General features: G+C 37.9%; 1 protein-coding gene across 1 annotated transcript in view; it reads left to right on the plus strand.

The window, feature by feature from the left end:
- The window catches only part of LOC145774421 (U6 snRNA-associated Sm-like protein LSm2), a 44070-nt gene extending 16934 nt beyond the window's left edge, over positions 1–27136 (plus strand). Inside the window, exons 2-3 of the mRNA XM_082585671.1 lie at positions 22563–22721; positions 26481–27136. Coding sequence (XP_082441797.1) covers positions 22563–22721; positions 26481–26606 — 285 coding nt within the window. The 3' untranslated portion in view covers positions 26607–27136. The remainder of the gene's footprint in view (positions 1–22562; positions 22722–26480) is intronic.
- The last annotated feature ends 305 nt before the right edge of the window (positions 27137–27441 follow it).

Genomic DNA, 27441 nt, shown 5'->3' on the forward strand with positions numbered 1-27441 from the left:
AACTTCAACTCATGAAACGGACTATGTTACAGCCAAACGCTGTCCCAGCTCTAGTCGGCATTCGGCAAAATTAGGGAGTTTTCTTTGATCTGTAGAATATACCTTAAAGGGGACCTGAAATAAAAAATGAAAATTTTTTTGGTGATTCTTTGGTGTTTAAGCATTACCTTTTTCGAAAAAATTTTTTGGTAAACTTTTTTGTTTGACAAATATAACGAAAAGAAAATCAGCCACCGGATGGCGCTATGTGCCTTATGACGTGTTTGGTTGTTCACTCAGTTGGCAGCTTCATACATTAACACTGGAAGCGTTGCACAAGTCGTAATCTTTGAAAATGTCTGAAATCAGAAAAGGATTTTTGTTTGAACCAAAAAGATATTGCCTTGACAGAGATGACTGTGATTCGGATTCGAGCTTTGGCAGTGCCAGCTCTGACAGCAGTCGGATGGAAAATTTGAAATGGTGTAGGCCTAGGTGTGGAAATTGTGCAATCATGCCAACAATGATGGAAAATGAATGTTGCCAGGAGATTGACGCCGTGGTAGCCAAAACGGACATAGCCCGCCAATGCATAAACCAGGTCGGCAGCTTTGAAAAGATATGCCTGGATACAGAAGTCTTAGAAGCAATTATGGCTGCACTAAAGGATGTAGTTGGCGAAGATCTCCGAGATCCAATCTCAAACAGGTCAGTTTAGATAATTGTAAAATATTATCCAAACTTTGCAGTTTTAGAACCCACATGGTGAACTTTGTTTTTATATATGTGTGTTACACATAGCCTATGGTAGTGTAAAATCCAGAGACCAGAGTTACTTACGGTAGCCTACCGGTACCACTGTACATGCACCCTTGCCTGGGTCACAAATCCCAAGGTTTCCATTCTTACCTTATGTTGTAAAGTTCTAGCCTAGGGCTTTTCTACATTGTGATTTACTGAAAATGTTGCAATGAAGAAAAAATGATGATTTTACACTTCTCGGTAAATCACATTTTCTTTTACAGATTATACAGATATGTTGCTTATCGCAGCTTCAACTTCTGGATATATGGAAAATTGGGTCAAAAGAGGCGTAAAGTAATTCCTGCCTGTGCAATCCGCAACAGATTTCCTGAAGAAGATGGCCAGTACGAAGGATACAAAGAAGCCATTGATGACCACTTGCCTGATGATTTTTAATGAAAATGAAAGTTATCTTGCTGTTTATTGTATTAATAAAAATTCTTTTGTAAATACAGTTTTCACCTCTCCAGAGTTTTGCTTGGGACAGTATTTATATTCAAACTGTTGAAAGAAATTTACACCAGTCTTGTTTGACAAGGAAGTAATAGTTGAAAGATTGAAATGTCCTTCCATTCGGTTATGAATTCACTATGAAACATTACATGGTTAACACACTTTTTTTAGTCCTGGGCAAAGATCAAAACGCTAATCTTATTCCTAACTCTAACCCTTCCTAACTTTAATCCCAACTCTGGCAACACATGATTGTAACCATGGCATTAAGCGTGGAGAAATAGCCACTTCCAATTGAGTACATGGTGAGGAAAAATGTGCAAACACTGATAAAATGTAACTTTAGTATAAACATTTCACTTATAACATTTAAAATCATAAGGCCACATGGAATCGCCTATATTATAAGACCGTATTCATTTTTTTTAAAAATTAAACAAAGATGATGAATACTGCTGCAACGCCGACATTGTTAAGCCTATGTGTTTCCAGTGGCTCCAGGTCCCCTGCTGCCATGGGCAAGCATATTAACCCTTGAAAGGGGGGTATCACGACTGCCATGTCGCTCATTGTTGCCTGGTTTTGGAGGATGTTTGAAGTTCCTTGATTGGGGTGGGATCTCTACACAAATATATAGAAAATAATGTAGTGCAGTCGAACATCTGTAGGAGCAGATAAACCTCCACGAACAGCTAACTCAAACAACTGGGCATATACCTCTGGTACACAGTCCTGGATTTTACGTACATTTATATCTTGCACAAGCAATTCTTTGCAAGCAGAGCACTTTCTTATTACATTATATAATGTAAACATAGCCACAGCCTAATTATAAAGTGTAAAGACAGCATAACCTAGCTTCATCTGCTTAACATAACCTAGCATAACATAACCTAGCTAATCTGCTTGGTGTCGACCAACATTGCAATTGTTTTCTATAGCAGCTAGTTTTGTACGTGCAACCATTTCCTCATAACTGGATGCCAGCCTCTTAGGTACATACTTCAGGATTACATTGTGAAACACTTCAGGGTCACCGGTGCGAACAAATTCGGTAGCTGAAAAACACAACCAAGTAGCAGCAAATCAGTGCAAATTTTATAATTAGCAATGAGAAAAGTTAGTTTTACTTAGTATTGTATTATTAATAAACACTCTTAAACACTTCGTCTCCAGTAAGCCTCTACAAGTATGCGGAACTGCCAGGAACAACCAATCAAGGCTTTGTCAGTCCGAGGATAAAGATTCAAAACCAGCCAAACCAACCAACCCACCTATTCAACTTAGTGGTTCTGAATTCTGCACAACCAAACACGTCATCAAAGATTTTGACCAATCAGAATCCTTTAAATCAATATCCCTTTTATTAGGTTTTTGAGCTAATGACAAAACTCCAAAAAAAATTTATTGTTACAAATCGCTTTTTCTCATAAAGATTTGTGAATACAAAAGCTATATATTTTCGTTGCAGTGCACCTTTAATGCAGACATTTTTAGCGCAGCAAGAAGAGAAATGATTTGGTGGAAAGCAAACAATACTATGTTTCCTGAGCTGAGCAACATTGCAAATAAATTGCGTTCGTCACCACCATCGTCGATCGAAAGCGAAAGAATTTTTAGCACAGGTGGCAATATTTTTACGCCTCAACGGAACAGACTTACTCCAGCAACTGGAGAAAAGTTGATGGTATTGCATTTTAATTTACGTGCCTTTAATTTTGAATATTAAAAAGCGGAAATGTTCTTTGTAATTATTGTTTAATCGTCACTAAAAGTTGCTTAATGTTTATTTACTAAGCAGAGAGAAGTAACTTCCAAGTATAGGCCTATTAGCCTAAGCTTAATGCGTTTAACAAACAACCGTGTGATTGCGCAAACGTAATCAAACCAGCTACCCGGTAATCTTCACGTGTTTGCTAAGCAACAAGATTGGCTGCAACTTTTCTTCACAAGATGTTTTTCTTTTTTCGCCTATTGATGCACTTTGAATGCAAGGCTGGTGTGTTACTTTTTTAAAGACGTGTTTGTATATTCAATACCACTGCGTTCATTTTCTTTTACACTCTAGTCTTTTTATCTTCTTGTTTCTGGCACCTTCTTGAATTCTGCGAGAAAAATACTACAAACCGCACAAGATAATATTTTGCACACTGCATTAAGCTACGTTTATTTTGCACTCTGTGAGCAATGGCGATTTTTCTCTTTTCACTGATTTCCGCAACAAATAAAACGTGTGTCTATCACCACTTTGTAACGCGCAAGAAGCGCAGAATTACCGTAAAAAATCACGCTGTCTAGAGCAGGCGACAAAGTGAACGCTTTTAGACATTTCAAAGGCAGCAACTTGTAACAAAATCGCAACCACTTATAGAGCGCCAACTAAAAGCAGCTTTAATCATTTAACCAAACAATCGGAATCGGCAAATATTTAAGAATCGGCATCGGCAAAAATTCTGTAATCGGCACATCCCTAATGAGTATGATATATCTCTAACCAATGAAACACACATTTGAGTGGTTTTAGAGCAAGCACAAGCACAGGATGGTAACAACAAACAAATATAAAATTGGGTTTCATAATATTACAATAGCCTAGACGACAGATGTTAAATGCCAGTTTTATGCAGGGGGAAATGGTATCGGCACTCGGACTTAAGATTGAAATTGCTTTTTGGTATTGTATTGCTTCATCAGTTTTCGTGACCGAATCTTTAGCCTGATCAGACTGTCATGTCTGTTAAAGCCAGCTATTGCTGATGAAGCTTCGATTACAAGCTTTATGTGGCACTCCACAGCTTAATTGTGGCATGGGTGGCGAATAATGAGCTTTTTTTCTCTGATTTTTTCGATGTCGCAGTTACTCAGGTGTCGAATTGCTGGTGGTTCGTTGGTTTGGTCAGAATTTAAGTTCACAAGTTTGTAGTAAGATTTAGCATGATTGAATTTTCTCACATGGACAGAAGCTACGGATTCTTCCTCATCGGATGGCTCGTTTTGGACTGGTGCTGCTTCGCTTTCAGGCACTTCATTTTCGATTGAAAATTGTTCAATGACCCCCCTCAAACTAAGGATTTTGTTCACAGCTAAATGACGAATATTATGGGTACAGAATCTGCATGGCCGTAATGTTGGGCACTGTTGATAAAGATCTCGAGCTTCTCGAAGTTGGAGGACTTTCCCATGCAAGGTGGCTGACCTTGGCCTGTCGCATGCCCCGTTTCTATGTTTGTGTACAACGACCAACCACAACATTGACAACAATTGCAGAATTTTGCATTAGAGTTTACTTTCCGGCATGGTTTGAAATCAAGCACTACCACACAATCACAGATGGACCGAAAAACTTCTTCAATATGCTACAAAGAGTTTTCAAATTTCCGAATAATAAAGTCAAGAAGATTGCACTGGATGTCCTTAAGCGAAATGCATTCTTTGCGCACCAAGAAAACATTCTCTTGGGGATGTTGGCAGATGAGACAGTTCGTCATTTAGCTGTGAACAAAATCCTTAGTTTGAGATGGGTCATTGAACAATTTTCAATCAAAAATGAAGTGCCTGAAAGCGAAGCAGCACCAGTCCAAAACGAGCCATCCGATGGGGAAGAATCCGTAGCTTCTGTCCAGGTGAAAAAGTTCAATGTTCCAGCAATCAACGTTCATGCTAAATCTTAGTACAAACTTGTGAACTTAAATTCTGACCAAACCAACGAACCATCAGAGATTCCACACCTGAGTAACTGCGACATCGAAAAAATCAGAGAAGAAAAGCTCATTATTCGCCACCCATGCCACAATTAAGCTGCGGAGCGCCACATAAAGCTTTTAACCGAAGCTTCATCAGCAGTAGCTGGCTTCAACAGACGTGACAGTCTGATCAGGCTAAAGATTCGGTCACGAAAACTGATGAAGCAATACAATAACAAAAAGCAATTTCAATCTTAGGTCCGAGTGCCGATACCATTTCCCCCTGCATAAAACTAACATTTAACGTCTGTCGTCTAGGCTATTGTAATATTATGAATCCCAATTTCATATTTGTTTGTTGTTACCATCCTGTGCTTGTGGTTGCTCTAAAACCACTCAAATGTGTGTTTCATTGGTTAGAGATATATCATACTCATTATGTTGATTTCTTGTGGAGTGATTATGTTATGGTGATGTTAAACTGTGCATAATGCTATGTGTTATTCATATTTGACCTCAAAATTACATTTTGTGAAAATAACCATATATCTAGTGAAATTTCGAAAAAAACTTCTTTTGAGACAGATAGGAAAGTGCACATTCTGCTTCTTTTGGCATCAAAATTAACTCTCTAGCATCACCGCTCACAGAGTTATGGCATTTTTATGGGATTTGACCTCCGTATGACCTTTGCGTCAAGGTTGTCACCTGAGTATTCGAGACAACTTCCCAAAACCACTTTTAAACTTAGTTTTGGGACCAAAGGCAACTATTGAGAGGGGACGTTTTTTGAATTAATGATTTTTATTTTTTTCACTCCACCCTACTGTGAAGACGAGGACGAAAGCTGAAGAGGCAAGCAGCATTTTTGTCATCTCGGCGTAGACCATCTTAGAAATTAATCGAACGAAAATTTGTGTGAGTACCATCTCGTGTGCTAATAATCGCTGCTGTCATCAAAACTGTCAGATTCGGAGTCGGATGAATATTCCGAGCTTGTGTAACCGCGGCGCCTTCTTTGGCTGCTGCAACACCCGCCTCGAGACCCTTGACGTCCATTGCCACGTTCTTGGCAGCAACCCGCTTTCTTTTTGCGACTTCCCATGTCTTGGCAGCAACCTGCGTTTCTGCGACTTCCTGTGTCTCGGCAGCAACCTCCACTTCTACAATTTTCCGTGTCTTGATAATAGCCTCCGCTTCTTTTGTTTACTTTCCCTTGATTCGGACTACCACTTTTTTCTTTGCAACATCTCCCATTTTTCCTACTTCCTCCTTGTGGAGCTTTTGAGCGGTAGCGACCGCAATTGCAGTCACGGCAATTTCCATCACAACTCTCCTCGCTCGATGTGTAGTCTGAAGAGCTGTCATACTCGGAGTCTGAATCCTCCGTGTCATCTGCACGTCTTCGAGAGATTCTTCCGCTTCTGTATTTATTTATGATTTTGCTCATGACTATTTCTTGTTTCGACTTTGCTGCGACAATAATTGTGTTGACTTTCGGTTTGATACTGGAAGTGATGGACGTTTTCGGTTGTGAACCGCTGCCCTTTCCAACGATGCTTTGCTTTTTAGAAACAGTTACTAGTTGAAGTAGGTTGGTGATTGTTAAGTTTGCTGGAAAAGCAGCCACGCCTTTAGAAGTCAGATTGGTCGGTTTTCTGCAAACTGCGCACTTGATCTCATTGGCCGATTGATTGGCTTTTAAGCAACCTTGAAGACAGCGCAAGCAGAAAGTGTGTTAACATTTTAAGACACGTGGATTATTGTAGCGATCACAGCATATGGGACAAGTTAGCAAATCTTTTTCCATTTGGTCTTTCAAAGACTGACTTGAACTTGCCATACCGTAGGCTTTTCACTTCGTTAGCAGCCAACTTAATGAAAAATAATGAAAAAAGCGGCAATATAGAAGGAAAACCTTATTCAAATAGAATGTCGGAAAAACCTTATTCAAATAGAACGTCGGAAAAACGCACGAGTTTCATTGTTCGCATTAAAGAGATCTTTCTTGTCAAGCGCTTTGTAGTCCTCACAGTCTTGCGGAAGTGTGGTACGAAACAGCTTAATCCGCTTTCAGGATTTTTCTCTATTTCGGTACCACAAACCTAAGTTGTTTCTGGTAGAATACAACAGTCGACTTGCCTTCGCTAACATCGTGGGCTCCCACTCTCGTATGCAGGGTAACGTCGACCACAGGGTGTGCGAATTAGCGACCCTCCTTGCTGAAGTACGTACTGGGGCTTTGTCTTAGCTTTTATTGTACTGCCGCAGAACAAGGGGGAGGGGCAATTTTTTTTTAGGGGGGCCGAAAAAATTTAAATGGACAAAATCATTATAATTGTAGCTGTTGCTCGAGAATGTTGGGATTTTGCCAGGAGGGCAACAATTTTTAGGTGGGGGGGCGAGGCCCCCCGGCTGGCTACGGGCCTGTAATACCGTACATGCCAGTACAGTGACATGGACGACTTGTTGAGCTGTGGGATTGAAGATGCTGCTTGCAGTAGTGAAGATGAATCAGCAAATTTGGCTTCCCCTGCTTCAGAAATAGATACATATCTCACGTTGTTGAAAGCATTCACTACATCTCTTCAAAACGCCCTTGTTTGATGGAAAGCAAAACAAAAACCAATTTTCTTGTTTCTGTCAGTTAGTTTCAAAATATTTTTGTGTACCTGCTACATCTGCTTCTTCAGAGAGATGTTTTTCAAGTGCAGGTTTAACTGCCACCAAGTTGAGATCTCGTTTGACTGGTGAAAGTTACACTGCGATAAGCAATTTTTGTGATGTTCATTGTTTTTGTAAAGTCATAAAAATCATTAAAATGTGTCGATGGTAAAAACTGTCAATTATTCTAGAATACATATCTGTACTCTATATTCGGTTTCAGTATTCTAGAATATTCTAGAATAGCTAATTATTCTATTTTGCCCATCCCTAAACAGCGCTGAACAAGTATTGTGATCCAAGTTATTCAATACACACAAAGTTCATAAACTAACTTGTATAACTGGTTAGTTTCAAGATAAAAATAAAACTAAACAAACAAGCAAGCAAACAAAGAAAAAACAAATGAATCTGTAATAGGTAGTAGCACAAAGATGCATCTGCAGTGTGGATTTGTGAGTATTCCTGAGTATGATGAGAAAAGTATAGCGTAACCTACTTTCTGCATTATTGGATTCGAAATACAATGCAATAACAATTCATATACTATATATATAACTGATATCAGCAATGACAGCAACTAAAAATAGACAAAATGTTTAAATAAAATAATAAAGTTTGCGGTCTCTTTATTGTTTTGACAGGTAGCATTTTTATATTTACATACATCACAATAGTGAAAGGAATTCCATCATGACACAATTACAATGTTACATGCGGTAAAAAAACAGTAGTAAGTTCCAAACAATACAAGAAAAAGTCTCAACTTGCAGCAATAACTAAGTCAAAACAGGAGAGTTGTATTGTTTCATGTTTTTGTGAATCTCTGCTATTTACTGTTGACTTTTTAAAGTCATAGCATAACCATCACAACGGGTAGATAGCTTGGCTTTTCCGTGCTTGAGCATAATTATCTTTAAATGCCTTGCTCAATAGCGCATTGAGCTGGTAACAGTAAAATAAAGCTGCATTAACACAACAAAGCAAGTATGGTACTGTAGTTAGCAAAGCACGTTCAACAGTATGAGGCAAAGAATATTGTACAGCAAAATCATATAACTCCATAAGTGTACAGGATATATTTGTCACAGGACATTCCCGGCCAGGAATAATAACAAAAATTAACACTGAGAGTTGCAAGTCAGAACATCTTACATAAGACTTAAACATTGGAAGCAAAGTAACGGACACAAAAGATTGTGGCAAGTCATTACAATTTATTTGCAGTGTGATGGCAAAATATTCATAATTCGACCATAGTCCATTGTGTTTAATCTACACTGTCTGCCACCATGCCCTTGCAACTGTAGAGGACTTATTCTACACAAAATATTCAGAAATGGAACCCAGGCAGTACTCATTCTTGAGTATTGTGGCCAAGAGAGCATCGTCTGCTGTGATGCTGCTACTGTACTACCTATTACTGATTCATTTGTTTTGTTTTTTCTTTGTTTGCTTGCTTATTTGTTTAGTTTCATTTTTATCTTGAAACTAACCAGTTATACAAGTTAGTTTATGAATTTTGTGTGTATTGAATAACTTGGACCACAATACATGTTCAGCGCTGTTTTGTGCCAGAATACCCAAAACAGTTTTTTTTTTTAAATAACTGCTTTTCTACTCAAGATAGGCACAATCACTGTTCAGAAAGCAGATAGGAAATCATGTTTTCTGCATCTTTTGACACAAAAACTGTATCTCTAGCTCCAGCAGTTTTTGAGATATGAAGATTTGGTATTTTGGGGGAGGGCGCAGAACTTCAGGGGGAGAGGGCCACCCTTAAATCAATTTCAAATTCAAAAATGTTTTAAAGGAGTTATTTTTTCTGACAACCTCACCATTTAAAAGGGTGTCCTCAGCAAAATTCAAAACATTTTCATGTTTGCCAAGTAAGCCAGAACTACCTCACCCCCCCAAGACTTTTGCAAGTGATGGCTAAGCTCATGATTTCACAGCTGCATTTACTATTGAAGGAGTTGGGTTACATATTTGAAACTTGAACTGTTTATAGCTTAGGCAAAGAAGATTTTTTTCTGAAAGTTTCAACTTCCTGAATGACTGTCCACAGGGTCAAATATTAACCACAAGATGGCGCATTTTGAGCTTTTTTTGCTCGGGCTTCATCTTTGCACCCTCCAAACTTCAATAATTTCACATTTGTTTGATGTCAGTTTCATGGGGGTTAATTACCAACTAGTATGGAGTAATGACATGCAAAATGGTAGTTCTGGGACTATTGGTTTGGGAGATAGCGGACATCAAAAATTGATGTAATTTTTTCAAATGTAAAAAATTTCAATTTTTGAAAGGTTCTATATCTAAAACTAATTTGAAATTAGCAATTTTGATGGTAGATATGAAAACTAGGGCTGCTTCTTAATCAGAATACCAAATTTCAGATTTGTACATGCTTTACATGAAAAGTTGTGAAGACCCAAACATGGAGGAAAATTTACATGCGAACGTATTTTGAGGGACCTTGGTGACTTTGAAGGGCTGTAATTTCTAAACGTCTTGAGATAATGAGCTGAAATTTTTTTTGTGTTCATTATACATCAATATGAAACTTTAGCGTGAATTTCAAGAAAATCTAAGAGGGTCGAGCTTGCACTTTTCCACAAACCAAAAAATTTTGTTGGGTTTTGACCTTTGACCCTGGTTCACTCAAGGAGAAATTCTGAATTTTTCTAAAAAATTAGTAAATTTCGAAGTGGTTTAGCAGTATCTGAAGAGGGGATTTCTCAAAATTTGACCATGTGATTTTGACGTCACTTCCTCTGTTAACTTCCACGTGGAACATCTTCACTCTACTCCAAGTCTGAGAGTCACTAATAGTGCATGATTTTAGTGTCTTTTTAGTTGATTGTACAGCCTTTTTGCAGTCAGTGAATCTATAACATATAGACAAACAAATATTTTTGGCACAGAAGATGAGAGTCATTTTAGAGAATTTCAGGGCCCCTGATTCCGAAAAATGCACTTAGTTTTTTCGAATTGGCTCTAGTTTTCGAGATATTCGACAATGAAAATATTTTTGAAATCGTTACTCAAAAGCTTTGAATTAGCAAATTACTTATTTTCAGCCCTGTTTACCATTATAATGTCATAATTGCCCTTGTCTAGTTCAATTGGTTCACATTGCACATAAGTCTCCCTTAGGTTAAACTATGTTTAACCTAAGGGAGACTTAAATATTCAATGAAAACAGTTGTGAATCATTAGGCCTACATCACAAGAAAAATATCCCGAAAGTCATGTGTTTATGAATGCAGCTTTATATTGAAAAGGTAGGCTTACTGAAATGGATACTGTACAAATGAAATTTTATTCTAAGCCTTTGCTAAGACCAAGTCTTTGCTGCAAGCAGTTTTTTTCTGGTCTATAAGTTAAATAAATGGCATATAGGCTAATAAAATACGCCTTTGACAAGTAGGATGCTGTTCAAACAACCCAGATATATTTTACTGCATGAGGCAACGCAGAGGAGCAACGCATTCTGCGATAGACACAGCGCTATATAAAAACAAGCATTATTATTACTTTGACATGAAACTGGGTGATCAAGATAAGTCCTTGGTTCCTCCTAAAGTATGCAAACATTGCACTCAAACCCGTTTCTGGGCTCAAGGTTAAGAAGTTCAGAGTGCCATGGCATAAAGAGAGCCGTGGAATCACCATGAAAACTGATACTTCTGTACGGTGAGCAACTGAGCATGTTCGATGGAAGTTGGAACATCATGTTTACGTGGAGTGTGCAAGGCAGTCATTGCGTGGATGTTGCTATTTCTGTTTTTTGTTTGCCCTCTCTTGTTTCAAGTGGTGATTGCTTGAAACAATAGGAAAAAGGGCATGACTGAGAGTAACCTCAATAGTATCATAATACCTTCAGTAATGTTTTGGAGCAAGGTCAAGCTTTTTTCTCAAAACCATTTCTACCACCTACTGTAGTAGTTAAGAGTTAGTTGTCAAAAGTGGTAGCTGGAATCTTGGTCAACTCAAAAACTAGAGCCAACTTGATAAAACTTAGTGCATTTTCAGAACCAGGGGCCTCGAAATACCTTAAAATGACTCTCACATGTCCTACCTTAATATAAAAAAAACTTTTGTTGGCCTGTGAAAATCGATAAACATCGTCAAATGATTCAAGAAACTGAAAGCAGTAGATATATTTACTACAGTGAACGGTGCATAAAGAAAATCATGTCTGAATGGTGGTAGAATTCGACATTTTGAGAGTAATACACGTGTCAGTGTTCATGGAGCTGCTAATTAAACCACTTTGCTTGCTACAAGTTTGTGTTACTGCCTCTTATTGTGTCCATAAGATGCTAGAGTGCATTAGAAGATAGCGAGTGAGCAGTTTCAGGGATAAGCGAAAATTCGATATTTTGAAAAAATTCAAACCAGGTGAACCAGGGTCAAACGTTAATATTTTTTTGTGAAATTTGGTATATGAGATACATTTACCAAAACAAACAATATTACAAACTGACGAAAAATTTAAAAGAAAAACATTTTTTTTTCTAAGTTTTGCGCCAGCCTAAACTACTCTAACAAAATATATCACAAAAAATAAAGTAAATATGCTTGTAAAGTGACATGCGATACACATACCACCATTGTCAATTCAATCTTCATCGTTGAATAACTTGCATAACCAATAACCATTTGAAATTGTGTAACGTTTTCGGTGCAAAAATTGAAATTAATTGTGAGAACGGCAAAGCAGCAGTATTACATCTGGACCAAAAGCATCAAACATCTTTTCTTTCATCAGTTTTTGATTTAATTTTCACACATCAAAAGTGTAAAAAGCTAACTGGACTATATATTATACGGTATTTAAAGTAAACAGCTCATAAACAATTTCACCATTTTTAATGTTGTAGCCTGATCATTTCAAGCTATCAAACCAACGTGTAAGCGTATAATGCTGCAATCGTCATCATAGATAATCATAGAATAGTCATCATAGATAATATGTAATTAGTACGATATTGTGTTTAACTCGAGCACATAAGCAGTTGAAGCGGCACACGACATCTGGGCGAGCCCAACTGGGTGAAAACCACTTGGGTGAGACCATGTTGGCGACGGTCGAAGTTGGTGATGATCCATGTAGGCGACGTTAGCGAAATGAACAAATCAGTCTTCGAAATATTATTTACTTCCATCAGACGCTTTGGCCTACTTTGGATTGGACTCCTTCAACCTACTGTTTTGACAGTTCTTTTACTTCAACCTCTCTTATCACTTCTATTCCTTGTTTAGCACTTAATATTTGCATTTGTGCAACTTTAGCTTGCCGTATTTATCCGAGTATAGGTCGAGATTCTCACAAGTGATTATCACCTCAAAAATCCTGGGTTGACCTACGTACGGGACAAAACTTTGTCTCCAACTCAGCAGCTTTCGAAATTAGCATATTTTTACTGCTGCAACATCAATTACGGATTGTAAAATAGAAATTTTGAACACATTTGACAAGATGCAAAGCTCACAAAAGGAACTGTTTTAACCCTATCTGTAGCGACACAGGATTTTATGAGGACGCCCCACTCTAGTAGTGAAATATTTCACAGAAGGAAATATGCTAGAAACGTGAAATTTCTTGACTTTTAGTTTTTATTCTTTGCGAAATTTCTACACCTACACTGGTCATTTTTCTACCTTCCTGCCCTTCACAATAAGCATTTCATCTCAGGTGTCTAGACATTTTCGTGCAATGCTAGTTGTATATATGTTAATATTAGTGCAATTAAATGATATGAGATGTTCTACTGGTGCAAATTAAGCTAAACTATCACAAGATGTATACAGTGACAATCTGCTTTTATTCCGACGTTTCGTCAATCAGACACGACTGACTTCTTCAGGGGGCTAGACCAGGTAGTGACTACCTGTCTAGTATGGCAAAACACAGGATAGACAGGTATAGATAGTTACAGATAGTACAGATAGTACAGATAGCTACAACTATCTGTACAGATAGTACAGATAGTTTAGCTTAATTTGCACCAGTAGAACATCTCATATCATTTAATTTAATGCCTGGTGAACAGCCTCATTCAATTTTCAGCATTAGTGCAATTACTTTGAAATGTAAAAACGCCCAACAATGTCTTATATTTATGACTATGAGCAAAAGTAATTTTTCTTTAGTTTAGCATTACTTTACGTTACAATTCAAAAATTTCCATTTTGAAGCTATTTTCGAGAAATTAGCATAAAAACCTACTTTCTGGCGTTTTTTCATCTCAAACACTTTATTTCAATAATTTTGTTGGGTAAAAGTTTAATTTTTATATGCACTATACACATGGCTATTATAATATATATGTTGTAAAATATTTTGGCTCTGTGATTTTCATAACTCTCGTTATTAGCGATTGATTAGCACCAGACTAAGATAGCCCGTGACGTACTTTCCGCATACGAAAACAGCTCGTACTAAGATAGAGTTAAGCGATCAATTTTTTATGCTTACGTGTATGATCATTCTTATGTAATATTGCATGATCGTTACAGCGATCTAAAACCTTAGCGCAGTGGTTCCCAAACTGTGGTATGCGTACCACTAGTGGTATGCGAAAGGACTTAAGTTGACACGTTCATGGTTGACAAGTTCAGTTAAAATAATACAATTAGTGCAATCTTTCAGATTACTCAATGTGCATTATCGTGTCATAATTAATTTTATTCGTAAGAGATTCAAGCATTTATGATGCAACATCTAGGTCAGTGGTTTTTAAACTTTTTTCTTTGCGAGGTTTCAAAAAAAAATTTGTTGGACTTGCGACACACTCAGCAATAGGAATTTAGGTCGTTTTTATTTATGTCTCTAGCCTTTATTTGTCGCGCGATGAAATAAATTTAGAATTGCGCTATGTGATTGTTAAGCCATAAGCAATTGCTACAGTTTTGCAATGATGAGTTCTCATTCACATGGCAGGGCATAACAATATCTGTGAGCGCTTTATTATGCAATTGAGTTTAGATACAAAGCGGAATCATTGTGTGACTGTGATGCCCTTGAAAAATTAAAACTAAGTACCAAGAGCATGGTGAGGGTGACACACAGTTTGAGGACTTCTGACTTAGGTTGTTTAACAGAACAGCCAAAACTTTTCAGTGCAATGTTTCTACCGATAGTAGCAATAGTAGTGCACCCTATTTATTGGTCTTCTACTAATCCGACAGCTCAACAGCTTACTGTAATTATTTAGTCTAATAGTAAAATATTTTAATCTGGAAGCGCTGTGCTAAAATTTGTTAAACTTTCTTGCCTTTTATTGTATATTTTTGAGATTTTCTGGTTGTAGCGTAGGTGGTACGCAAACACTGTATGAAACTGCTAAATGGTACGCAAATAGAAAAAGTTTGGGAACCACTGCCTTGGCACATGAAACCATGATGTAAGCTTGCCTAGGTAATGATGGCGGTAAAAACGTCTTTGATGCAGGCAGCTGATCACAGAAAAAACTACTCTAACAAAATATATCACAAAAAATAAAGTAAATATGCTTGTAAAGTGACATGCGATACACATACCACCATTGTCAATTCAATCTTCATCGTTGAATAACTTGCATAACCAATAACCATTTGAAATTGTGTAACGTTTTCGGTGCAAAAATTGAAATTAATTGTGAGAACGGCAAAGCAGCAGTATTACATCTGGACCAAAAGCATCAAACATCTTTTCTTTCATCAGTTTTTGATTTAATTTTCACACATCAAAAGTGTAAAAAGCTAACTGGAAAACAACGGAATGGCCCGTTTCGGCTAGTCCGATTCGGCTAGTCCGATTCGGCTAGTCCAATTCGGCCAGTCCGATTCGGCTAGTTCCCTATTCGGCTACAGTTTTGAATTGTATTTTGTATTTTATTCCACAATATTGTTTCTTTTGCATTCCGTCAAAGAAAAATAAATTGAAATGAAATTTAGCGCAAAATGTTTGAACTATTAAATTGAAATGTTTGCTCACATAAAATTGACATGTATCCTACGTCACCGTCTGTATGCAAACCAAAACTAAAATCGGAAATTTCAACAGCACAGTTTGAATTTTTACATTAAAAATGATAACAGAGACGGGGCGGAATGGCCCGTTTCGGTGAGTCCGATTCGGTGAGTCCGATCCCTTAATGGGGGATTTTTTCAATTTTTTTTTAAATTATCGGGTACCGTAGCCTAATTATAATTGCCGTTTTAGGGTTAGGGGTTAGGAGTTAAGGTTAGGGGTTAGAAGTTAGGAACTCACCGAATCAGACTCACCGAACCGGACTCACCGAATAGTAGCAGACCCGAGACGGGGAGACCTCTGAACCCTTCGCAATTCGGTCTGGTGTGAAACAAGGATGTGTCCTTGCGTCGACTTTGTTTGGGATTTTCTTCTCTCTGTTACTGAAGTTTGCATTCGGTCACTCCACACAAGGTGTCCACCTACACACCCGCAGTGATGGGAAACTGTTCAACCTGGCCCGACTGAGAGCCAAGACGAAGGTTCGCACAGTGCTGATCAGAGAACTGCTGTTTGCCGACGACGCAGCACTGTCAGCACACGCCGAGCACGAGCTGCAGCAGTTGCTCAACCAGTTTGCACACGCCTGTAGGGAATTCGCACTGACCATCAGCATCAAGAAAACAGTAGTCATGGGCCAAGATGTCCCCAAGCCACCTGTCATCACCATAGGACCAGAAGTGCTCGAAGTGACAGACCACTTCACCTACCTTGGTTCAACGGTCACCAGCAACCTGTCCTTAGATAAGGAAATCGACAGACGGATAGCCAGGGCTGCAGGAGTGATGACTCAACTCGGGAGGAGAGTGTGGGACAATAATCTTTTGACACTTAACACAAAACTCAAAGTGTACCGTGCGTGTGTTCTTAGTACTCTGCTGTACAGTAGTGAGTCCTAGACCACTTACGCCAGACAAGAAAACCGCCCTCAAAGCTTTCACCTTCGTTGCTTGAGGCGAATTCTTGGTATTTCCTGGAAGGACAGAATACCCAACACCACTGTTCTGGAACGTTCTTGCTCCCTGAGCATACACCTTCTCCTCTGCCAGCGACATCTACGCTGGTTGGGGCATGTATCCAGAATGAAGGATGGGCGCATTCCAAAGGACATTCTGTACAGTGAACTTGCCACAGGGAAACGCCCAGTAGGACGACCCGCACTGCGTTACAGAGACGTTTGCAAACGAGACCTGAAGCAGACTGACATAGACCCTGCCAGCTGGGAACTGATTGCAACAAATGGCGCTACGAAGTCAGTGCGGGTCTAGCAAAGGGTCAGTCGAGGCGGAGGAAGCAACTAGAGGAAACAAGACAAAGAAGAAAAGAGAGACAGCAGCCTCAGAACTCCTCTGATTTCATATGTCCAAACTGTGGACGAGACTGCCACGCCAGGATTGGACTTCAGAGCCATATGAGAAGCTGCCGTACCCAGAGTGCTACCATCATCTGAAAAGATGGAAGGATGCCTACTACAGTTTTGGGCTGTTTACGTGGCTGCACAAACTATCTATGTTCAAATTCCATCAAGTCGGCCTCACCAAATGTCTTGTAGCAAATGTGGCAAGTCGAATCGTGCTTTGGCAATTTTAGCTCGTCTGTTTAACATTGAGGCAAAAGTCGAAAAGGAATTTCTGTTACGACTTGTGACATTATTTAGTCTAACAGTCTAGCGAACTTGAGTTACGACTGTAGCCACATGCCTTTTCATGCTTGCTTCACTATAACACACTACAAATAAGTAAACACACAACAAATAGTATTACAAAAATAGAAAAGGTGTTAGAAAAAAATGATAAAAACAGTCCACCTCAACAGCTCATTCGGTTAAGCAACCGATTATGAACAAACAAATTGCAAGATCAAGCAATCCTGGTTCAACTTTGGGGATATGCGTTTGACCAACATGGAAGTGGGCGGAACAAAAAGCTGACAACAATAGTTTAATAACAAGGGGAAACAATGGTTCAACTTTTTGAGTGTGTGCTTGAACAACACATTTCAAGAAAATCAAATCCGTCACAACAAGTTTGGATTGAGCTTGTGTCCTCATTTCACAGATAAAACGTAAAGCTGTTCAAGTTATTTGTCAGAAGGGAGTGAAGCAAAAATAGCCAACAACATTCAAACAACTGAAACAAGTAATGAAAGCTGTTGGGCCCTTTTCTATTCACTTTGTTTTATTGTTTTTGGTGATACTGTTGTTTGATTGACCGACGAATCTAATCCTGTATGAACGACATTCACTGATTCACAGCATTTATTTATTTAACGACTGTAAGACCTAGATAAGCCTGCGAAGTGCAAGGATTTTTGTTATGTGTCTTCCAGGGTGTTCAGTCAATGTTACACAATTACAGCCATAGGCGCCGAGTTTTTAAAATAGCTGGGCGGGCGAACACATACTGTCACGTCATCAAGGTTATTTTGGGCGTTTTTCAAAGGGGCGATTTTGCTAGGTTGTTGGGCTAGCCTAGTTTTACATTTAAGTCTATGTCTCCTCTAACACGATTTGAAAACAAGTAATAAATATAATTGGTACGCAACAACATCTGGTCCTGGTAATTCAGTTCCGCATATTTTTTGTGATTGGTATGTGCGGGTTGCAGGACGAAAACTGCAATACTATATGTACTAGTTCCATAATTACATTACTATTGTTGATACAACACGATAACACACACACAATACATCGGTGGGTTCATACGATAAGTCGCTCCTAGCGGGCGCACAGATAAGATACAAGATGCTGTAATGCAACGCAGAAGCGATTATACGGCAATTCAGCTCACGAGAAGCCATCTAGCGATAAACTGTGCTATTGAACCGAGCTTACATTGAATCTACAATTAGAACAGTTATATAATGAAGGAGCTGAATTGCAACTAATGACAACCAACGGTTTCATCTGGCTAGACCAACAGGTGTGTACAGTTTAATATCAGTGACGTAACAGACGCAACTGTGATGATTGAGACAACAAAATAGAGCATTTTGGCAGCAGAGTTAATTGATAACATCGTTTGAGAGAAAATTACTCCTTTGAAGAACGATTCTACAGTTTTTACACCGATTTAACATCTGGCGATGTTAAAATGATGTAAAAGCAGTGGAAATTGCGGTCAGACTTTTGCCACCAATGAAGTTCCTCGCAGGTTTGCGCAATTTACTTCATTTATAGCACTGGGCTACAAGTGGCAGAGTGGAGACAAACGGTGTGGCTGGACACTTTTGCTCATTTAACAGCCAATCAACGTTGTTTAATGTTGCATGAATGTAACAATGGCAATAATTGACGAAAACTAATCGCTTAATCAGTAGGTCTAGTAGGGCCTATCATATGGCGACAAATCCCTGCGAATAAGGTAAGTAGGCTAGTATCAGAAGGTGGCAGATGGTTACAGAAATTTTGGGACTTAAAATTGCATTAATTTTTTTTTTAATTTCTGAAATGTCCGGCAGGCTCGGCTCGCCCGCCTGAGACTTGGTGCCGGTGATTACAGCTGAACTAAACGGTGGTAATATCACGACAGACTAACTGTTAACAATATGTAGGTCCACAAATATAGTTTAAAAATAACGCTTTCACAATTAGTGGAGAGTTCTCGCCCCCTGGAATTAGCTTACTCCAGTGAAAAAATTGGTGCTAGTGTACCCAAGGGTATACCAGATCACAATTGGAGTATACAAGTGAGAAAGGGTATACAGATTACTTATGGTTGAGAGTTCAGTATTTTTTATTAAAAAAATAGATGGGGAATCAGCAGAGCCATACGCGCCGACTTCTGGGGGGCTGCGCCACCCGTTAATTTATGGTTGAGGGGCAACAAAAATGGTTTTACAAAGTGGTGTTTCAAAGATAAAATACTTCGCGAAAGAGATTTAGATCATTTCTTAAAACGGACTTAAAGAATGCCGAGAGCGAGAAACGGCCTACGTTGCTCTTGACGCAAAACAGCAGCTATTTGCATGACTTTCTCTGGAACGTGAATTACTAGTAGCCTACTACTGAGATGCGCACGGCACGCACGCTCACAGTCACACACTGCTTATCTTCACGCGTGTGAAGGGCGACGTCAAAATGCGTGGTAGTGAAAAAGCGAATGCGAGGTTGAAAATTTATTCTCATTTCATGAGTTATCCAAACATCCGTTAGATTTTCTGTGACTTCAAACATGGAATCGATTTTAGCAAACTTTATCAAGATGAAACCATGACACAACGAACACATAAGTGAATACAGCTTAAAGAAAAAATGCATTTTTCAAAACTGTCATCCGGGTTTTGCTTCAATAAGCACTGTATTGATGTACATATTGTGAAAATATATACATCTCATACACTCATCAGTATACACTCATACACTCCTGCACTACTCCTATATACTCGAGTATAGGTCGATCTCGTGTAAAAGTCGAACTTATACTTTTGAGCTGAAAATCGATGATATTTCCTTCCATGTGGAAGTCGATTAGCTTATTCCCGACAGTACCATTCGATGGTTCATTTAATTCTAAGTATTGGCATTGACATACGGTGAGGAAATTTCAAAGGAGATTGTAGAGTAACTTACGCTGCTGGAATAGTCACGTAACTATTCACAGCAATATTAAGTAAACCAGCTAAAGTAGACGCCTTAGACGGGCTATTTTCAACAAGGTCTTCTCGTTGTGGGATCAATTGTTATGATTTAACAGAACGCATTGTTTTGTTTGTAATGTGTGAGAATTAAATTGAAAACCGATAAAAGAAAAGGTGTTTAATGGTCTTGGTCGCAGAGATTGCTTGCATTAACGACGTCTCTTACCGCTATTATCACCTAGCCAACCTGACATCATTGTTTTATGCGGCCGCTAAGGTTTGACATCGACTTCAGCGATCATGGAATGTTACATAATAAGAACGATCATATCCGAATGACACGCAAAAATAAAAAATTGATCTCTTAAAACAGCTCTTTCTGCTGTTTTGTCTCGTGAGCTATGCATATTGCTCAACAAGTGCATAAAGTTTAGAATTGACAAGAAATCATTAAATTTGAAAATTAAGTTTGAATCACTGCAAATAAACATATTCAAAACTTGTACTTCGGCCGGTGCCATTTCATACTCTGTAATCTACGTCAGCAATAATTTTGCGGCCAGAAAAATGCGTTCATTTTGAAAACTGCAGAGCTGGAGACAACAGCTTGTCTCGTGTATATGTTGAACCTGTCTTTTTGAGTTAAAAATCACTTGCGAACATCTCAACCTATACTCAAGTATATACGGTATTTGATAAAAGACTATAAAGACTTTCGATAAAAAACAGAAGAGAAAACGCTTCGCCGTTGTTAGCGCTTTGAACGTAAGTAATTAGCAAAACGAGGTTAATAAAACTGATAATGGGTTTCCACTCTGCTTGAGATCATGATTTTTGCGTTTATTTCAATAACTTCACTGTCTTGATCGTTGTTATTCACTCGCACGAAAAGGAAATGAATCGGCTTGTTTTCCAACTGTTTCAATTATGAGCTAACAATATCAAAATTTTTACGACTAGGCGTACTGCATGCGCAAAACTAATCGTTTCAAGCAGCGGTTCTAATAAATTCGGTTTGCGACCTCAGTGTCAATATAAACAAGACGGCAAGCTTAATCAAAGACTATTTTAATTGAGTAAAATAGCGTTATGGTCATGACGTCATCATCTTTCTCGCCCCCCCCAAGGTTTTTTGAAATGTCGACGCCTATGAGCAGAGCCCTATTTATAGCATATGCATTTCGCTCTACTACAGTAGACCATCATTAGTGCCTTATTCAAATAGATTATTATAAATGATTATTCAAAATGATTCTATTTGAATAAGGCACTAAGGATGCTCTACAGTAGACTAGTAGAGCAAAATGCATATGCCATAAATAAGGCTCTGCTGATTTTTCATCTATTTTTAATAAAAAGAATATAACTCTGAACTGATACTTGATGCAGAATTTAGAATGCATAAATTGAACATCATCAACAATGCATAAACTCACTACTTTTTAAAATCACATCATGAGAAGCATGTCCAACTAAACTTTAGTTTAGTTACCGTACTAAAGGATACTTGACCACATAAAAATAGAAGATCTGTTGATTATGATAAAGCTACATCCAATCGCAGCAACAATAAAATAAAAATTTTAAAGTTGTTCCGCTACAGTCACACTAAAAAAATCAAAATTCGGAGTCAGCAAAGTTTGCACAGAAGGTATATAGTCAAAGGAGAAAATGTGACAGACTACCAAAACAATGACAAGACAACATTCATACATGGACCGGATTAGCTTTAAATACTTAAATTTTTGAGTAATAAAGATATAATATTATTGTTTTTATTGGAATAGAACTTCTGATGATCCGTATAGGTGAAACAGGCTGTTAAGGATTCAGATAGTAATAACTATATTTGATTTAATTCGCTCTGCTTTGCTTTTTTGCTTAGCATTGAGCACTTTTTGTAGTATTAATAGTTTTCATTGTTTTAAATGCCTTAAATAAATAGGGATGAGTTAGCTTAAAAATGTTACTCTTGGAAACAAAGAACCCATGTTGATGCACATTCTGCTGAAAGCGGAGATGGCGACTGATGATGAATTCGCTGTAATGTATTTTAGCAGAAGGTTATCAATATTGTTCAATAGTTAAAACATTTTATAGTTATAGATTTTGTAAATTATTGGATTTTTCTGCAGTATAATTCATTGCTGACAAATAATGGCTTGATATCAATAAATTGAGATTAGTTTGATATAGTATTATAATTATAGTATGTACCTTCAAATACATACTTTTGCGTTTTACAGAAGGTGTATATTACTATTATTACATACCAGAACTGCAGTTGACCATTAACAATGGTGTGTTATATATCCAACCTTGCCATGATAATGATTAATGAAGGTTAATGATTATGATGAGACCTTCTTGTGTTTCAGTTGTTTTATTCCTTCTTTAAATCACTGGTGGGGAAAGACGTCGTTGTTGAATTAAAAAATGACTTGAGCATATGCGGAACATTACATTCTGTTGATCAATATTTGAATATTAAATTAGCTGATATCAGTGTAACAGACCCAGAGAAGTATCCACACATGGTGAGAATCTCTATTTATACAGTGTTTGTTTTTTTTCGATTGTTTGTGTCTTGCCAAAAATGATGTGCAGTAAGAAACACTACTTCAAGTTCTTTAGCCTATACTGGTAAAGCAGTGGTTCTCACCTTTTTTGGCTTACGGCACCCTGCAAACAATCAGAAGATTTTGCTTCACCCTTTATTAAATCAAAATGTCACATTAAAAAGAGTTTTGACAAAAACAAAACTAACAACAGCTGCGGTATCATATCATTGACGATTTAATGAAGTTCATTTTAAACAAAGTCAGTGTGAAATTTGCGCTTGATTTTTAGCACAAGTCCTTTCAATGTCTGGGCGCACATTTGATAATGCTACTCTCATCTCTTCTTCAACCTCAAGTAACCTTTCTCGTTTTTTTGTTTTTGTGTTAGTCAAAACGGAAAATCCAGTCTCACATAGATACGAAGTCGAAAATTGAAGTAAAATCACTACCGCCTTTTCTCCAATGCAAGGATATTCATTTTGAATTTTAATCCAAAATTCATCGAGCGACATCTCATTGTACAATAACTTTATGTTTCCGTCGTTACAAATGTCAATAAGTTCTTCCTCTTCTTTGAGATTCGAAGTAAAATGGTTGTCCTGCGGCAAAAATGGGTTTCTGACCCATGTATAGTTTTCTGAGCATAGTGTTGGAAATTAATTCTCTAATTTTGCTTGCAAAGATTCGAGATGCTGAATAATCAATGGGACTTGTATGAAAAACACTGCGTTGCTCCTCCTCTATCAAAACTGCTACTTATGAAAATGTAATGTGCCTTGCAAAATCGCTGATTTAGCAACAACTGTCCACCTGCGAGTGAAAATTTACTCAGCCGTGAAGAAACTACTGGACTAGTGAATAATATACAATAGCTCGCAGCAACCTTGCTAAACGTAAACGGCACCCCGGTTGAGAACCACTGTGGTAAAGCATGGTTGATCCTGTTGTCTATTTTTTGTGAAATGTTATAGGAAAAATTCCCACCACAGCAGATCTGTGTATGCATTGATGTGTTAAGGTGGGCTTGGCCCCCAGTCCCACCATCTCAGGCAGCCCACAAATAATATAATATATGCGTTTTAGTAACTACCGGTTTGTCGTACTGCTTTAGACTTTTGAGCAAAGGTATTATGACTTGATGTATATGGTCTGGGACTATGCGGAGACAACCTTTCCACAAAGTGTTTAAAATTGTTACTTTTAAACTCTTTCAAATGTTGACTTACAATGCTCTGTAACCAGTGTTCCCTTTATGCCTAAGGTATGCAATGGGATTTAATTCAATAGCAGGAACGTCACAATCATCCATGTCCGTTTTTAGTTATTTTTATTTATATACTGACCACAAAAATTCTGAAACAGCTGAGAGGCATGCAGTTACTGTAAAATGATTTGCTAACGATCAAGGGCACAAAAACTAGATGAAAATAGGATGGGCATTATATTCCAAAGGTTTACTGAAACGTTTGTTTTTTTCTAAAATATTTGATCGTTATTTTTATAAAGACAAGTGGATTAGTGAAAAATTGTGATGGGTCAGTGGTTTGACAATGACACCCCTGTTATAGGCTGTAGCTCTATCGCTTTAACGACATAAGAAAGTACATAAATTATGCTGAGAAAAACAATCTGAGCATGGTGAAAAACATACACGGATAAAAACTTAATAATTTTTTTTCAAACTAATGTACTGGCAGTCAAGTGGTTTTGGTTTGGTTTGGTTTTTGAATCTTTATCCTCGGACTGACAAAGCCTTGATAGGTTAGTCCTGGTACTTGTTCGCATACTTGTAGAGGCTCTTGACGCAGGGCCGGTTACCGAGATTGGCAGAGTGAAGTTTTCCGATTGTTGAAGTGTTGTTGCGGAGAAATTATTCCATTCACTAGGTGCCGCTGAATGGAGAGCAGTCCTGAAATGCGTTGCTCAAGCGCACACCCCGAGAGTCGAACCAGCGCCGCGTGATCTTGAGCCCGACGCGTAACCACTGAGCTAACGGGGCTTGCGTACTGGCACCGGTACACATACCACAGTTCGAGTAGCACTGAAGCCGACCACTACTTTTACCTTTCCATACCCGTGCAAAAGGTTAGGCTATTAACTTAACCTATAACACTGGTCAACAAGAAATTTTTACAAGACAAACTAACAATCACTTCCAAGTAATTCTGGTGCCCAAGTAAGTAATTCAATACTAATACGCAGCCAGTGCTATGCTTTGTCAAAATTAGTGTTGTTTTTGGCTACAGTAAGGCTTTGCTTGTATTGTTGTTGAGACTTTTTTGCTGACACTTTACTTAGTTAGCCTCTATTATATGCTAATTCCTTTGAATAAACAGATGCCGCTGTGGAATTTTAGAATTCTCCGTATTGGATTCTCCGTATAGTAGCAGACCGTTTACCCCAGCACCACGACTCTGAAATTTCTGTCTAACTAACTCCAATCTCCATAACTCAAAAACCACTTTAAAGACAGTAGACAATTAGACATGGATCGTTATGTATCATATTTATTAGCACACCCTACCCTCGAAAATACTACCAAAATAACAATCTGAGCAATTTTTATTTCATTTTGCACAGCATTAAAAACATTTGATGTGAACAGGCAGACATGCATAACAATTAACCAATATCCCTACAATTAACATATGAAGTGCTAGGGCTGATTACAATACCAAGTTGGAGTTACTAAGATTATTGCGCTTTTTGCAGATACATGTATTGTACAGTATAATTAGTTATTAGATACAGGACAGTACTGGTAGTTAAAATGGTTTGATGTCAACACGTAGTTCCATTGTTATATTTGGACTATTAATCTCTAAGAATGCAGATATACAAAGTTCTCGCTTGCGGACATCAAAACAAGTGCTATGCTGCATTGTGTGGCACATAAATCGTGGTTGCAATAATAGCTGCAGTAGATGAGCTGCAGCTAAGTGTATTAATTTTAATGTGCTTTGCAAACAAATAGCCTTCAAATTCTACTGCAGAACTTGTATTTTTGGTCATTTGATTATTAAATAATAATACTTGTTTTTATATAGCGCTGTATCCATCGCAGAATGCGTTGCTCCTCAGCGCTTTACAAAGCAGACAGTGTCAACTGTCAATGCAGCCGTATAGAGGCGCAACTGAGTACATTATTTTACCTGAATTCATTCCATTGCTCAGTGCCAAGCAGGAAATAGATTCAGTACCATTTTTAAAAAATCCCTGGTATGACCCGACAGCATATCGAACCCATGCCTAACGATTCAGGGGCGGACACACTTAGCCACCGAGCCGGTCCAATTTTAATATTTTTTATATTATATATTTAAATAGTCCATTTTTTATATTAAGTTTACTCTAACACATCTTAGAAAATAGGCCTACTGCAGGCTTATAAAGAAATGAAAAATATATAATACTACAAAATAATAATGTTTATACAGATTATAATAAATTGCAGTATGACTGTGTCATTATAGGGTAAAGTGCCCCCCTATAGACTATCCCAGCCACGGAGTAAGAAACTCTTTGTATAAAAATACATGTAACTAAATGCATTTTATTGGCTAGCATTTTTTACGCAGTTTAACATAAAAATTCTTTGTTTTGCAAAACAATGTGGTGCGTTATTCCGCTTTGTCCCTAAGGGGGCTCTTTACCCCGGTCTGTCTATAGTAGGCTATAGTCATCGTTGCACTCCATCAAACAATTTTTTTTGAAAACTTTTGCTGTCTGTTGCAGCTGTCGGTGAAAAACTGTTTTATCCGTGGATCAGTAGTGAGGTACGTTCAGCTCCCGGCTGATGAAGTGGACTCTTCGCTATTACAAGATGCCGCTCGGAAGGAAGCAGCTCAGAGCAAACAATAAAGTGTTTTGTTTCTTCACGTTGTGGATGATTTGTTGAAAGATGTTGTTGGGGCGAATTAGATTCTTTGCAAATGCAGCTTTAAACCTTGAATTTGTTTCGTAATAGTGGACAAAATTATATTGCAAGATTTGAAAAATAAGGAATATGTTGAGTGTATCAAAACTGATAAGTTACCATGTGAAGGTAAAAAACAGCAGCACGCTGTGAATGGTAACGACTAGAACATCACACAACTTAGGCGAAAGAGAAACTTGAAAAAAGAAAACTAATCGAGAAAAATGATGGTTTGCGAAAATGAGAGAATTGAAAGTACTTACTTTTAGCGCCAAAAAACTCGAGAGTGCGATGTTTTAACTATTTTCCGATTAGTTTTCTTTTTTCAATTTTCTCTTTCGCCTTAGTTGTGTGATGTTCTAGTCGTTACCGCTGTGAATGAGTTGCGCGTTTTATTATAACTCGTTAAAGATACCCTGCTTGACATTATTTCTCACATCTTCCTTGCTTCAACATAGCTGCTACTTGTTTTTGACTACTTTGTGGAAATATGGGATAGGTCATGGTTGCTGCACGTGTTTTAAAGACAATATTGTAGCCTACAATGATACATCCAGGGTCGCCGGAAAGATTTTTGACTGGGAGGGCAGGATTATGAAAAAAGGGCATTTTTGTTGCTGAAAGGCCGATTTTTTTAAAGTTTGAAGATAAGCTATAGCGATAATGCTGGGCAGTTCGTTAATCATTTCCCCCTATTAGCCATATAAATCGAGATGTGAGACAGATGAAGATAAATGAATGAAATAGCTTGAACAAGAAGAAACGAAAGCTAAATTTCAC

The sequence above is a fragment of the Aplidium turbinatum genome, chromosome 7 (assembly GCF_918807975.1).
Source record: "Aplidium turbinatum chromosome 7, kaAplTurb1.1, whole genome shotgun sequence".
Lineage (NCBI taxonomy): Eukaryota > Metazoa > Chordata > Ascidiacea > Aplousobranchia > Polyclinidae > Aplidium > Aplidium turbinatum.